At 39.7% G+C, this 16,720-nt stretch overlaps 1 protein-coding gene across 1 annotated transcript in view; it reads right to left on the reverse strand.

Moving 5' to 3' along the window:
* Positions 1 to 954: 954 nt before the first annotated feature.
* Positions 955 to 16,720, reverse strand: part of KLF3 (Kruppel like factor 3) — a 26,246-nt gene continuing 10,480 nt past the window's right edge. The window contains exons 3-6 of the mRNA XM_009641276.2: positions 10,725 to 11,220; positions 10,122 to 10,272; positions 5,413 to 5,573; positions 955 to 4,247 (exon numbers count right to left, since the gene is read on the reverse strand). Of these exons, the coding sequence (XP_009639571.1) occupies positions 4,066 to 4,247; positions 5,413 to 5,573; positions 10,122 to 10,272; positions 10,725 to 11,220 (990 nt within the window). The 3' untranslated portion in view covers positions 955 to 4,065. The remainder of the gene's footprint in view (positions 4,248 to 5,412; positions 5,574 to 10,121; positions 10,273 to 10,724; positions 11,221 to 16,720) is intronic.

Raw genomic sequence — 16,720 nt, forward strand, 5'->3', positions numbered from 1 at the left:
CTGCCCTGCCTGCCCCTGCCTTGCCTGCCCCTGCCCTGCCCTGCCTGCCCCTGCCTTGCCTGCCCCTGCCCTGCCCTGCCTGCCCCTGCCTGCAGAAAGGCCATCCAAACACCCAGTGGGGATCCCTGGCCAAACCCCTGACCCTTGCACCTGTGTCACTGCTGTTTGTCATACAGCGTATGATGACATGACCGCAAAACAATATTCCAAGGGTTTTATTAACAAGTATAATACATATGCATTGTATACTAAATATAGTATGAGGACTGTACAGTACAAATTTACATTCACAGTTTGACATGACAAAATGTCATTACTGAATTCCCGTTGGACTACCAAAGTAGAAACAGTGAAAGTACATTAAACATTCACATCTTTAGTAAGAAAAGATTACCAGAATGTTTCCATATTTGCAAGTTATAGTAATGCACGCTAGAAACCTTTAATTACCCAGTCTTATTAGCTTATAAAATATATTACATTTTATTAAAAAATTTCTGCATAGTTTATACAAGTATTAAATATAATATCCCTGCTATTTTTGCAGGTAAGAGATGCTAAGCAGAAAGATTATTTTGACCCTCTAATATTTGAAGTACATTAAAAAGGTGCTAATATCTGTAAAATATAATGAAAACTGGTGTAGCCCTCTTAAGATATGTAAAATGCTTTGCAATATTTTTATAGGAAGGATTTGTATTCATCTACGTGTTGCTAATCTTGTCAGAGACAACAACATATTTGGACAAGATCTGGCATTGGAAAGATCACCACAGAACGGCGGTGTGCATTTCAGTAAAACCACACGCAGCAATACCCGCTTAGCTTTCTGCAATTCTCTTCTTAGAAACCAGTAACTCATTGTAGTCAAATGGCTTAACCAGGCACATTTTAGTGAAAGGGTATTACCTGTTCCACACTGCACACTGCGATACTGCCAGTGAAAAAGGTGGGTTTTTTTAAATATGCACGTTCTGTGGGATTAGGGTTTGGTATCTTTATGTCTAAACTGCCTTCTCTTCAGGGCAAAGATGGAAGGACTGGCTTTTTAGAAGCATTTAGTTTTGTATATTTAAAAGCTACAAGATAGCTTTCAAATCAAAGGTTGCTAAAATGAGTCAACGAGCCAGTTAAAAGATGTAAATTCGCATTTTCAGCTGAAAGATGCAAGCGTATTTGTTTGTGACTTTTTTGACATTCCACAAAAAAGACACCACAGACACAAGTGAAAAACCCTATAAACAAGGCATTTGCATGAAATAATCTCAAATATTTATATTTCATATTCAAATTTCTGTTGTCCTAAATCACAAGGCACATGGATAAAGATACTTAAAAGTTCTGTTGCATCTTCGCTGTATTTGTCCCCACGATCAATATTTTCAGGGAACAGGTACATTGGCTAATGAATGAACATGGTAAATAACTTAGGTTAAATTCTACAAAGTAACTCTTAGTTACAAAGTTGTTCTGCTTTTAGGGTATTGGATTTAAATTGGTAGTTAAAAAAAAAGAGAAGATGGTAAAACATTTTGTGAAGGCCATGAAACAGAAATGTTCCTTAAACACCCCAATTTTATGCATTTGCATTTGCTAAGCTAAAATGGGATCAGCTGCCATTAAGCTGCTTATTTTTATAGGATCTCATCTGCTTTTTACCCCCAGAATATAGTGGAGAACTGTTTTCATCCCAGGACACTATCTGTAGACTTGTGCCTGATGCTACAGGGCTCCAGCAGCCGCATGGTCAGTGACGTGCCTGCGTTTATGGAACTGCCGTTAAAACCTAGAGCCTAAGGAAGGAGGCCAGTTCTGGCGCCACATGATACCGCCGAAAATGAAGAACCCCAACAAAAATCCACACTCTAGAATCGCTGCTCATTAATATCATTCTCTTCCCTGCAAGTTCCTCAATGTTAGTAACAACCTGGCCGACCACAACGCGACCGATTCCCCTCCCAGGTTTTTCAGCTCCCATAGATGCACAGGTGAGAGTCAGCTAAAGACCGCCCTGGCCTAACTTCCCTCGGTCCTCGTGAAGTGCTGAGGCTGCATGATGCTGCAGCAGAGCACACTCATCCTCCCTGCAAAAGCTTTGCAGCCATGCCCCCAGCCCCGCTTTGTAAGTCCCCCTTCTCCCCTTCATAGAGCACACGTTCAGGGCCCCATTGCTTACATGAAATTGCCGGTTGCATATTCCCAGATGTGTTACACAGCTGGAACAATACTTTGCATTTCACAGCAATTGCTGTAGGAGCACTTTCTTCCAAGAAGTACAGATCCTCTCCTTCTCTGATTCTATGGGTATGGGATGTCAGCAGAACAGCTGGTCAACACTATCTCCAAGGGAAGGCGCTTTGCACTCGAATTCTTGTGTCTGCGAGAGCGTTTCTGTTTGCCGTTGGGCTCCACGGGATGTAGAAGCACAACCCACCTGCTCCACAAGCTCACGCGTACCCACCTGCAGATGGGCACTCCACCTGCCTCCTCCTGGAGAGTTTTAGGAAACTCCCCTCCTCCCCCCTCCGCCATTTTCCGGTGGGTTTTTCCAAGAGAAATGAAAATCTGACTTCAGTATGTTCAATTTGCAGGGAATAGCGTTTACCTTACGTAGGGGAAACAGCAAAAACACACCTGGTGTGCGAGAGCCTAGAGAAACTCATCCGGTTTCCTTGCAGTGCCATGACATCTGCCAGCTCATAAAGACAGAAACCTTCCTTTCAGCGGGCTCCCAGAGACAGGAACAGTTCCAGGGTCAACTGCAGGTTGCTGAATTCAGTTTATTTTATCTATTGAGTCGTGTTTGCTAACTGAACTTGGGAGTTAAGACTTGCTGCTGCTGACGTTTAATGCGGTAAGACACATCCACAGGAAAGCTTAGTCTACCTAGCGCTGAGAGACTACCAGAGTCACAAATCAGAGTTAACAAAGGGATAATTTGGTATATGTTTTTATCCAAAAGAGATACATGACTCAATTTATCATCAGAAGTGCTTCGTATCTGATGCCATCTTCTCATAAAAATATTATGGATTAATAATTTTAAATACTGTAGTGTGTTAAGGTGGCACTCGCAACAATACAGGTTGGAGCATTTCTAACATAACGATTGCTATTTTCTGAGGTACAGCAAAGAGAAAAAATACTTAAAAGTAGAGGAAATGTAGGGGAGTGATTGTGGAGGGATACTCTATATCCCTGAAATGAGGTGTGGTAGGTTTCTATGAGGATCATTTAATGCCATGTCATAGGAGAGTACCGTGTGCGTTCCATCCATACACTTGCACAGAAACCAGACACAGGGTGTCACACAAGGTCTTCATTTAACAGATCCACCAGGGCATTATGCAATAAAAACAAGGATATATACTACACTATAATACAGAGGACAGGTGACATTGGTTTAGATGCACAATACTACATATAGACCAATTCCTGCCAATTTTTCTTCTTGACTGGGGTAAATCCTACTATGACTCAACCTATCTGTAAAGTAAATTATATTGCTTAAGATTTATTTCTACAGTGTTGTTCACTGTTCGGGCAGAGGGGATTTCTGAATCAGGTGCCTTTGTAAAACTATTGTATTAACCACATTGCAGAAATCAACAGAGTTGGGAGAGTCCATGCATTGCATTGTTGAGCATAAAATGAGAGTGTATCCCTTGCAGGGCACATAAATAAAAGTCTCTGGCAAGGACTAGCATTTTGGATATTCAGTAACATTTACTATTTTATCAGTATATGCTGGGTTGATTATATGAAGAAACCAACAAAAGCTGTTAGTTTACAAATTCCCTTATTCACAATGGAATACATTAAACATACTCTCTGTAGAAAGGGTTTGCTTAGCATCCCCAGGAGAAAAAAAAAAAAAAGTGTTCACATTCTTTAGGTCTGACCCGTGGCAAGGACATAGAAGGGTTAGATAACATCTGTTACTGACCGTATGTAAGCTTTTAATGGTATAAACTCAGAGATTCAGACCAGCTGAATCCAAATTAAAATGCACGTGTGGAAAAAAAAAAAAAAAAAGGTGTGACAGAAGTCAGGGACAGAAGACATTCAGACTAGCATGTGGCGTTTTCTGTGAAGAGCAAGATGGTCCGAACGGGAAAAGCTACGGTCACAGTCTGGGCACTGAAAAGGTTTGATTCCTGTATGCTTGCGGAAATGCCGCGTTAGTTCATCAGAACGAGCAAACTTCCACGTGCATCCCTCCCAAGTGCATTTGTACGGTTTTTCACCTAGAAAAGGAAACACAGAAGTGGGGATTTAAGACATAAACACATCAGTTAAATATTCGACAGATTTATCCTCTTGCCTTGTCAAATTTCAGCAAGTACTTTAATGCTTACTCAAAAAGCCTCCAAACAGTACAGGGCTGCAGAGTACTCTGGGCTAGAAACCATGTAGTTGAAGTTAAACAGATGAAAAAATTGCTTCCTGCCACAACTCTTTTTTTGTTGTCTCTCTGTTCCTCCCTCTGCCACATTAGCCCTTGTTTTGTCTCATCAAGCCCAGAAGTGTGAAGGTTTAAGCATTTGTTCAAGAATCTTCAAAGCCAGGACCTTGTATTCTAGATTAGTTGGGGAAAGGACTGGTGTTACCATCCAGCACAGCAGGTAGAAACCTTGTTGTGACTTCTTAAAGTTAATGTAGTGTACATAACTGGCACCACTGTCACAAGTAGCTCAACCTGAACTCTCTCAGTCATTACTTTCTAATATGTTATCCTCCTCCTCCTTAACACTATCATGCTGCCCAGCAGGTAAAGGGCTGGCTTGTACAGAGATGCAAGACAGACATGAACCATTTTACCTAAAGGAGTCCCATATCTTTGTAAAAAACTTGTATATATATATTCATTCAGCATGCCAAGATGAACATTTCTGTGGAGAACAGAGATGGAGATCTGTTTATGGGAACACCCACTCCAAAAAGAGCACTATTGGACCAGTGGTTAGCATGTCCACATGAAGCAGATGTGTTTGCATTTGGCACACAGTCCAGACTTTTGCAAATGGGCTACTCCCATGGAAGTCTCAGTGAAATTTAACAGTGATGTAAGAGGTGAGGTAGTGCAATTTGAACTGATTTGGTGTTTACAGGGCGTGCGGAATGAGTAATCTGCAAGCAACTGGACAGAAAATGAGCAAAGAGCCAGTGAATGTAAAGCATACCAGCATACACCGTGATCCTGCTTTGGCTTACAGTCTCTTCTTGTGGGTTTTTCCTGCTACATCCTCTGTCTTTTGCTCAGCCTGTGATTATATTCAGAACAACACCAGATCTAACTTCTGTCATTTTGTTATTTACACCTGTGCTCACCCGGCCATCAGCGCAAACAAAAAGCTTAGTCTACTAATTTACCCTAGACTTGATGAAAGAAAAGCATAGCAATGCTCAAACCTGTATGGGTTCTTCTGTGAGCTTTCAGATGGGAGCTTTTAGTGTAGACTTTGTTGCAGCCTTCATAATCACATCGATGTATTCTGCGTTTTCTTTGCGTGTCCGGAGACTCCACAGGTAAAGGTCTCTTTCCTGGCTGAACTATAACTGAAGGGTGATTCCTGCAAAGTCAAAGTGAATGTTAAAAATGAAAAACATTTAGCACAGCAAACCTCAGCTAATGTGATTCACGACAGAGCCCTTTATTCATTACCACTCTGTCTCTTGGCAGGAAGAACAACATTACATGCATGTCGAAAAATTCAAGAGGGTTTAGCAAATTTCATGTAGGCTAGCAGTAATATTTTAAAATGTTTACACACTTTGTGGCATGATGTAGCCATTTTTACTACTCCCTAGCTTTTTTTAAACTTAGAAAGGAAAAACTCCCTTCAAATTCCTGTTTTTCAGTCAAACGCATTTTTCTCAGTCTCTGAGTTCATAGTGAAGTTTTCTTGTACTTGTTCACAATTTTTCTTCTTCCTTCAAATGTACCCAACTCGCTTGTAATTGGAAACATCAATTCCATATTATTAAAGAAATTGTATCTTTAGGGTTTCAAAGCAGAACTCAATCTTTATTGTTCCAGCCACTCCTTTAGAGAGTAATTAAGAATTTCCTGTTTGGTGCTGGCAGGAGGGTGCGGCCTCCCTGTACCACTGACGTCAATTCCTAAAAGTAGAGTTTAGCCTGTGTGGCACACCCACAGGATGTCTGAAGTTGTCCCTCCACCTTCATAAACATCATTTTTTGCTTTTGAAGCCCACAGGTACAGTGCAGGTAGGACATGTGCTAACTACACATGGACTTCTGTAACAAACAAAAACATAAACATTTGCGCACGTGAAAACACATCGAGCTTCTTAAGAGGTGTCATTGACCATGGATATTTGGGTTTGAACAACACCCCTACTGTAGAATTGGGGACAAAACCTTGATTCTTTCTTCCATGTCAATGTTAGAAAAGGAAATAAATATGCTCATCAAAAAGGTAAGTGGCATTACAGATCTTGCAACCTCACAAACTTGCTTTTTCAAACCCTTAGCAGATCTATGTCAGTGCTTTTAATATATTTTTTAGCTCTTAATTGAAACTTAGTATATAATGTGCAGATAGTAGCATTCCTTGTTGCAAAACCAGCTCCTCCATGTGACAGAAGTAAGCTTCCTAGAACTTCCATCTTTTCTCAGTTACTGTATTTCAGATTTCTTTACTGATCGAATTATAACACTAGGTTATATTAGTTACTTAAACCAAGTTCCTTTAGGGCCTAATTTTCAGAAATGCTGAATACCTACTTCTCTCAGCAAAATAAAGGGCATGCGCTGAAGGTCCTTTGGTTAAAAACAAATAAAAATAGACCAGGCACAGCAAAGAAAATCTTGGGCGTCATTTAACAAGAAAAAAGATTCTATTGCTCTCCACAGCAGCAGGATGGGAATTACCAGTGTGGAAAAAGTTTAATTCTGTTATTAATTCTTTTATTAGCGTTACAAGCTTGAAATTGGGAGCCAAACTCTCTTTCTTGGGTGTTTCTGTGACTGTTGAGCGATGTACTCGTCAAGTACACACTAAATCTATCTAAAAATATTGTAATGGCAGGACACCCCGGATGGTGATATTAGACACAGATGTACATACTCTCAAATAAGGAAGGCAGGCTTTTAGCTTCCAAAGAAATGCTTCTCTAAAGCAATGCTCAAGTTTTAACGCTGTTGCACGCTAATCTTTTTGGAGAAGTTCTGACTTAGGACAGCAAGCAAACTTGCTTTAAATCCCTATGTGTGGAGGCTAATCCTGGACATGGTTAACACCTGGAAAAAGGAAGAAAAGGGATATTGCTGTAAACCGTTTGTGATGGTTTTCCATCTAAGAGCGTGTAAAAAAAGCACTGTGAATTCGTCTCTGTCTCATTTTCCCTTTAGAGGAAAGGAGGCTGGCAAGACTACAGAATGCGATCAATGATCAGATAGGGTGTGGCAGTTTTAAAAAATGGTTAAGGCGGAGTCAAAAATTAGAGGTAAGTATTAAGTAAGTGTCAATAATAAAAGCACAGCCCTACTTCTTTCATTCCCTCTTGCACAACCAGATACAAATTCACGTTAAGTCTAACCATTTAAGTATTATTCTTTAATCGATAAGCGCATCTTCCAAAAATCATGTTATGACTTCAACAGCTTTTTCTCCTTCTTTACCAACAGACCACACTATGTTGACAGCATGCATTAGGCTTTGATGCTTGCACTCACAAGAAAATACGTTAATGAGGCTTCTTGTATGTGGTCAGAGATGATTACCTCAGGTTTGATTTTAGAAAATAACTGCATAGTTACATCAACCATCCAACATACTAGATTCTAGTAAGTCCAGCAATCCCTACAGAAATGCCACCAACATTACATATATTATGCGTATGCCAAAAACTAACACTAACGCAGTATCAGTCACTTAAAAGTGAGACTGAAGGCTTCCTATGCTGCTTTAATGTAGCTTATGTGTCTAAACAGTGCACTTCGGGCAGCTGGAACCTATGAAAAATGATAAAAAATCAGTGCCTAACTATAGCTCATAATGCAGAGAGGCTGATGAAGCTGTGAGACAACAGCAAATTTTATAAATGTCTAGGTCTCTCATCTTGTAACTTGTGTGATTTGTCTATGTGTTTTTTTAAGCGATAAAGAGAAAAAACTACCATTTACAAACTTCTTGTTGCGGATACAGCAGATGCTGAACTTGAAAGGGCTGGCTTTAGGAACGAGCAAGAAGTGCAGCCTACAGGACAGCCAGGAAGCAATTTAAGCCGTTACAACGTGAGGACAGAGTCTCCATAAACGTAATGCTCTACATGAGCAAACAGAGGAGATGCTTTGGAAACACGGACTATTCAAATGTTTTTTGTAACAACGCTACCTACACATTATACCAAATTTTATATTCTTTGCTCAGCGGATGGGTTTCCTGTGGAAACTGGACTCACTGGGAAATAATTAATGCAAATCATTAACACAGGTGACAAGTCTGCAGAAGTCTCAGCCCTGGAGGAAGGGTGTGGTATCAGCCAAGAACAGCACTTACTGGTTTGCTCTTGTTAAAGAGGTCTAACAGAGAACAAAAGTAAACTGAAACATTTGATAGTCCTGACCTAGCAGAAGTTAGTCCCAAGTACATACAGACCCGACTCCCTTGTGTGACAGGTCCATTATAGAAGATAAGTAACCACCTAATAAGCATGGATGTTTACTGTTTTATTGTACATTTATTATAATAGAACACACAAGGTTATTTTAAAATAAACAGCATATTGTTTATAAAAGCTAGCTGGCAACTAGTTAATTGCTAAGAGCCTGCAGCCTAGAAGCTGCATCTAAGCTAGTTAGAGACTTGAAAAGGAGGAGGGGTGCCCACAAGAAGGCTATGCAGAACATAGTTAGCCCTGGCCCTGCGGTGTGCCTTCTAACCTGGGAACGGTCCTGAGCAGAAGGAAGAAGCTGCCTTTCTGCATTCTGAAGAAAATGCAAAAGACCACCTGTTCCATGCTTTCTTTCTCTTTCTGAATCACCCCGCACTCATACACTGGTTTTGGGAGTCTGGCTTGGAGCCCTTCTTTGCCACCCTAGGAGGTGAGGTCTTGTACGACTGCTCGGAGGGTGACGGTGAGAAGGAAAAAAGGGCAGAAATGGATTCTGAGGTCATGTACCATGAGCCCAGCTCAGTTCCCAACTTCAGCTTCTGCCAGAGCCAAGCCAGCAGCCTGCACGCCTGGCCAGAGCACTTCCTGCTGGAAGATGAGCCTGGCTCTCGGCCATCCCATGATTTTACTAAGTTGACAGAATTTTCCCTAGGAAAATGGGAAATGGAAGGGTGCCCATGGCTCCTCAGGTACTTCCTGAGAAATTTTTAATATTTCTAATTAAAAAGTTTCTGCCCAGACCTCACTTCTTCCTTCTAGCCATTGCTCTGCCTTCTGCAAACAGAACTGTTTCAAACCCAATTAGACCTGTGATCCAGTTCATGCAGTGGCCCCAGTAACAGTTGTACCAGCACAATGAGTTGGTACTGGGGTAGAAACAAGTGGCTGAAAGGACAGCGAGCTTCAGGAACTACTTGAGCTGCCAAAAAACCCACCCACGGAACAATGGCCTCAGGTAAACATGGAATTTCACTGGATATATACAGAGCTTGTAGGCCTGAGGGGGTTCTTTCCACCAAGCAGCCCAAATTTTTTAAAAGGCAAAGAGGTCCTTGAAGAAAAGAAAGGCAGAAGACTCTTTTTAAGAAAGGTATTTTAGATAACATAAAAACAGAGATCAGTATGAAATGTCTTTACAGTATCTTTCCATTTTGCTGCTGGTTTTACATAAACAGGTATCCTATTTTTGGTAAATTGTAGGATTGGGACTAGCATTACTTCAGAACTGCATTACGTAAACGGCAGATCTACATGGTTGCGATGTATAAATATATATGAAGTCCTATATTGCTAAAGAGGGGGAAAAAAGGTTGAAATCACATTTCCCAGTGGCAGTGGGGGGGAAGGATGTTTTTCTAGATCTTATTATGTGTTCTAAAGCACAGCAGCACTCCCTCCCACTCCTCAAAAGTGGTAACTGCTGCAATGAACTGCTTTTCATTCTGCTGCTGATCTTGGGACTTCTGTTAAGCTACTTACTCTTGCAACATTACTTGCTGGGGAGACAATGAGGTCATCACTGGAGGTGACATTTGTTCAGGGTAGAAGTCAGTCTTCGATGGTTCACTTCCTGGCTCTACTTTGATTGTTTTCTTCAGTGTAGGCTTCTCATAAGACTCAATGACAGGCACTGTATGGGGGAGGGTAGGAGAGGGAAGGCAACACATCAAACATATGGAGAGTTATGGAAGTAAAAAATATATGTAAAAATCTACAGCTAAACCAAAATCAATCCCCAGCTCTATATTTAGTGCAACAATTTATGTTAAAATACAGAATCTTCCAGTTTTAGTCTATTTCCTGATGTACTATGATTCAAAACAATTTTCATCAGTCCAACATTTTTATCAGACCAAGCCTCAGTAGATAAACAGCTTTATGCAGATATAAATCAGAACAGAATACGACCTTGGTAAGTTTGGTAAAATATTTACAAAGTAAGTTCTATGCCTGCATATTTTAGAAGAACAGGAATTATGTTCCATTTCCTAAAATGTGAAAAACACACATAAAAGTGCTTGGATATACAGTTATTTTCCCAGGATGAGACAGCATAAAAAAAAAACCTCTGACAACACCAACCTTGCATGCTACTTGGAGTTTCCATCTCATCCGCAAGGACTGTGGACACCATGATGGGCTGCTGAAGATGGGGAGCATACATAAAAGGAACTGGCTGGACCACAACAGGCTGTATAACCGGGAGTATTCCAGGGCTTCTCAGTCCGTGGCGTGAAAGAGCAGCAGCCATTACAGGTGGGATTGTTATTGGCATGGAGATAGGCTGTACTCCTGGGGGTGATGGTGTGAATTTACTGAGAGGTGAGCTGGGTGAGGACAGAGTCAATCCAGGTGAAGTTCTCCTATGCACAGTCTGAAATTTTAAGGGGGAAGGAGAACTTCCAGTTGAAGGTGGTGAGCTCCGTTTGTTCACCGTAAGGTCTACTGGCTCCATCTGGATTCCATTTGATAGTCCTTCGGGGTTTGAGTAGAATTTATTGTGCAACATACTCGGTGTAGAATAAATGACGCTATATTTGTTTGGCTTCATTTGGTCCATGTAATTGGACGGGTATGACTGTCAGAAGGAGTGGAAACAAAAATAGAATTAAATGATAAATCAACACGCAATTGCTGTTGAAAAAGAAAGGCAGCTAATAAAACTGAGGCAAAATGAAAAGCTTCAAGAAAGCACTTTAATGTAGTTTCTACATAAAAGTGAATTAAATAAAGCTTAAGATTTCACTCAAAGGAAGTTACTGATGTACTGATTCACTGTTTCAGAGGCAATGTAAAACAGATGATGAAAACAAATCCTCAAGGCTTATTCTTTTTCTCCCTTAAAAACTGCCTTTCATAAACTAAGCTGTACGTTACTTGACTGACCTGGGAGATACCTGGTGCTATGCCCAGCATATAACTATATACTGAGGAACATGAAGTCAAGCAAGAGAGGAGTTAAATTGGACTTAGCATTAGTAATGGGTCCCAATCAACTGCTTAAGTAACTGGAAAACAATCATCACTAAAGCAAGCAATTATGTATCTGAACCCTACAAGCAATAGAAAATACACAGCTGAACTATATAAGCAATGGGTGAGAAACTCAAGAGAGCAAAAATTAAATTCTAAACTTTTTTTTTTTTTTGAGAAATAAAGCAGCTAGTAAGGCAGTCTGATTTTGGAAAACTAGTACAAGGATAAACATTTGGCATGTTGGAAGAATATTCCTGTTAGTGATAGCTAGCAGTTCTCATTACAAGACCATATAAACCCCAAAGCTAATCTTGACCTATGTGACAATCTCTGCATTTTAGTGGAAATAGTTTTTGTAAACCAAGAAGTACTAACATTCATTGCAGAGTATAGTATTATTAAACAACTATCCAGATCGATTTCGCATTAAAGAAGTGTTGAAAATTGAGGTTGTTTGCTGACAGGTAACTTAAAATGGGAACAGACATGATGTTCTAACATAGCAGGTACACGTAGAAAATGCAATCCACATCGGTTTTTAGCCCTTAGATGTTGTAAATTTTTTGAAATAAAATGCTATCTTTGGATTCTAGGTAAGTAAAGCTTCACATGAAGGCTAAGCAGTTTCACACTAATATTGAATTCTTTGGCACCAAAAAGACTTTGATGAGTGGTATTAAAAAAATGTTCAAAATGTTAGAAAGGGAAACAGATTAGAAATATAAAACTATGGTATTTTTATACAATAATTTATGATTATTTTTTTTTTCTTGAGTGGGTGAAAACTTCTAGTGATACATCTTCCGGGTTTCCTACCTGTGTCTTCCCTTGTGAGGGACAGTTAGTTGATTTTAAATGTCAGCATTAACTAAAAGTATTTTTGCAAAATGACACAAATGTATTTTTCTTCTTTTCAGTTTTTGTTTGAAACAGTGAGTTTAGAAAATATTAAATTTTCCTGCTGTATTCATAGCACTGTAATAACACATCTGAGTCACCTGTTCCATAAAATACTCAAATAAAGCAGCATACACAATGGTGATTAATTTTCAAACTGTAAATATTACATTAAAACCTCTGAAACTTTATTTATTGTCTCTATAACTATTCTCACAAATTCAATCTATAAAAATGTTGATGGTAATTGGTTCCCCGGAATTCTGTTAAAATGCCATTATTGCAAGCAGTGCTGCCTAAAACAAATTCTGTAGATTTGCCAACACTACTGAGACAAGCGACAAAATTATTAGCATTCTAAGTGATGAAGGCCACTGAATATTGATAGAGTTTAATACTTAACAGTATTTAATATCTACTAAATCTGATCAAGTTATGGGCAGAGGCAAAAATTCAGAATTTAAACATATAAGAGGTATGAAGTACTTCTGTTAAAATTGCTGTTATTGGCTTACAGTACAAAGTCTACTCAGCTTCAGCAAACTGTCAAATGTTCCACGACCGAGCATCTGTGCATTTACAGTGCTGCAGGTTTGTCAGGGATAATCTATGAACATTTCTTCCATTGCAAGAATACTAGAAAGGAACAAGACTGTGCAATTTAAAAAATTTGTTGAAAAAATACCAAACTATTAAAATGTTGTGCAGAGAACTGTAAACTGGAAAAGTTAAGTAAAATATACTTAAGACAAGTAAGAAACAAGTAAGAAATACTTTCCAAGAATTAGGAAGAAAATAATGATGTTTCTAAGAAGCGATTATTTTAGGGACTTGGTATTTTACCCCATATGCCTTGCATTATTTTGTATAGAAGGTTTTCATTGTTGTAATTAAGCCAGCACAGACTTAACATCAGCTATTTTTTCTGGCCATTTGGGGAAGCTGAATCATTTTTCCGAACTTTTCTTCCTTCTGTGATTCTAATTGCTATGTTTCTACCTGAACTGCAGATAAAGTTGTGATAGAAAGATGTGGTGTGACGAATTATCTGTGTTGGGAACAAAAGGAGTGAAAAAGTGAGGACGCTAGAACAATGAAAAGGAGAGTATCTGTTGTCAATAGCACTCTATTTGGTGGAAAACAGTTTTGCTTCACTCAATCAAGTGCGGTTGAAACCTTGTTCGTTTGGAGTAAATCACACTCAGATCTATCTCCTAGTTCTGAAGTTAAGCTTCCTGTACCTTTTAGCATAGCAAAGTTTCAGTTTCTAGCTCCCTGGGACACAGCAATTGCCATTAGGTTGCTCTGAATCACTGCTTTCAAATTTGTAAGTCACTTGCGCTTTCTTTGCCAGGGAAGCGGACAGTACCCCTTGGGGGACATAGGATGGGAGAGTAAGGAAGACTTCACAGTCTCTCTCTGTAAATAGGGAGCATTAACAACAGCAAACAAACAAACAAACGAAAAAAGTCCAATAACCACTGTTTGGCTTTCTAAATACCACCAGGAGTGTACTTCATAGCCTCCAAGAGCAGTCGTTTCCCACCTGTCCTAGAACTTACTTGAAGTATTCTGGTGGAACAATGGAAACTTAGATATTGCTGCTCTCTTTGCCAAAAATATTTAAGCTGATACATTTCCCTTGGATTTCTACTGTGGGAATTAACAGTGTATGTAGGAGTTTGGTCTGACTTGGACTGAAAAAACCCAACAATTTCCCACATTCCTGTGCTTTCCTAAACATCCCGGTGCAGAACGGTATGCCACTGCAGCATATATATAAAGATGCAGGATTGTATTTCAACATATATATTCCTTTACAGTCTCCATTTAGCTCTTTTTTATGTTTGATACCATCACTTTCCCTCTTTGGGCCTTACAAAGCAATTCATTTACCTTTCCTTGCTGTTTGTCCATCATGAAACCCAGAGCACTGAAGCCACAAAGAAACTGGAAAATAAATCAAAGGAACTTCTAATATAACCCTATGAATTTGACTTAAAAATTTAGCCAGCCTCTTGGAAAAACAGAAACACGTGAAAAACCTGCTTACCTACCTACACTATTTGTCAAATCAGTATCATGTAAGAGCATGAATAGGGTTTAATCCAAATAGTAGCTACTACACGAAAAAGCATTCTCACCACCTGATACTTGTATTCCAGTACACTACTTAAGACCTCAACCCCTCACGTAGCACATAGCTATCTTTAAAAATGGGTGAAACAAGTAGTTTTGGGACTGATGGAAGGGCAGAAAAAACCTGTTTATTTCAATTCAAAGAAAGATGGTAACACATAAAAAAAGCAAGTTCTTTCACTAAACAGTCACTGGTATTTGTCTAAATGTTTAAAAAGTTCTCACAGCAAATATTTAGGTAGGACTCAGATGACTTTTTCACCAGTTCATTAAGAACTATCATAAAATGTGTTCAATAATTCAACTGAACAGCAGAGTGATTAAATACTGTGGGTGCGAGCTTCAGTCATCTGAGAAGTATAGCTAATCCTTTCAGCCACACACCCTGAAATACAGTGGTGTCAAAACCATAATCTGTTTCCTTCTCCCACCCCAACTAATGATATTTTTTAAAGACAGACTTTATACCTACGGACAGTGTATGTTCAGGTAAAATAAAGAATAATTCCTAAGGGGCTTCATTTAGTTTGGCCTCTAATGATACTATCAGAATGAACAACACAATACAAATAAATCCTGATTTAAGAATTCTGAGTTTGTCAGCCCACAGTGAACTGAATGCTATGCTCAGTGCCTCCAAAACACCACACTGTTTTCTCTTTCCTTCCATCTTCTCAAAAGAAGGTCAAGAAAACTAAAATGCTCAGTGGCTGCTATCCTTTCCTATGTTCTCTCCATACCATGATTCCTCCCTTCAGAGGTGTCTCCAGAGCAGTTCCTGCTGGGGAGCTGTGGCGGGGGGGGGCCCTGGGAACCCCAAGAAGCCCTGGGGAAGCCAGGACCTCGAGAGCTTGGGGCTAAACAGCCTGCATGCATACAGAAGCTGAAACACACACACTCCTCAGCCCAATGGAAACCAGAGGAATCCCCACGAAGGGAACCTCACTTAAAAAATGTCCTTTCCTCTGGACTTTCTGCTTTTCCTTTCCCGCCTTTTTTTTTTTTTCATTATGCAATAACGAAAAGTGTATAGACTTAGTAAAATGCTCTGAATGTCTCTAACAGCTGGCTGGTCAGAGTGATGACACCGAGTTATAAGATCACCCAAGATGACTCCAGAGGTCCAACACATGGAAGGTACCACACCTCTGCAAGGAACATGTGATATAGAATACGCAACATTTGGAACTACAGCCTTGAAATGCACTTGGCTCAGAAATGCTCCCTTGTTCTTCTCATTGCAGTTTTCCCTTCATTTGCTGATCTGGGGAAGACTGCTCACTCCTGCCCTGGTCAGCCTGCTGAGGGACCAACCCTGTCCATTTTGCAGCAGCACACAGCTGTCTGGGGCAGGCTCTTGTGTCTCTCATGTGCATCATCCCAAGCCATGGCAGAACCTTCCTTGGTAGATGAAGGCAGATGTGTACAAAAGACAGCCCACAGCGTCTCTAGAGTGATTTTCTGTTATTTGTGTAATGACACTTCTATTGTAAAAAGTGGCCCATTTTCTGCCTTTAATGGACACCATTAGATACCCTTGGATAGGGACATGGTTTAGTGGTGGGATGGCAGGGTTAGGTTAACGGTTGAACTTGATGATCTTAAAGGTCTTTTCCAACCTAGATGATTCTATGATTCTATAATTGTAGATAATCACTGCTAATCTTAATAAGGTTATGCAATAATTGTGATTGAAGTGACAGACATACTGGCCAATACTGAGGTTCTTTCTCGACCCAGATCTGGAATTTGTCATACTTACACCCTCAGTAATACATCAGTTATTCTTCTATCACTGCTTTCAAGTAAATCAAACTGTAACTTCAAAATGCATATAAACTTAACTCTCAAAAAGTGTTATTAATACACTGAAGAAATTAAGACTGCTTACAGATGCATTTAAATTGATGACAATTATTCTACATTTTAAATAAAACAGGAAGCAAACTCTTTACTGAAAGATGCATTCAGAGCATGAGTTTAATGCACTCTAATTTATGCACACTGACCTCACCCTTTTAATTGATCAGCCTTTCTAAGGGTGGGGTTTCATGTTACACTTGATC

Source organism: Egretta garzetta, unplaced genomic scaffold (assembly GCF_000687185.1).
Source record: "Egretta garzetta isolate BGI_Z169 unplaced genomic scaffold, ASM68718v1 scaffold256, whole genome shotgun sequence".
NCBI classification, from domain to species: Eukaryota; Metazoa; Chordata; class Aves; order Pelecaniformes; family Ardeidae; genus Egretta; species Egretta garzetta.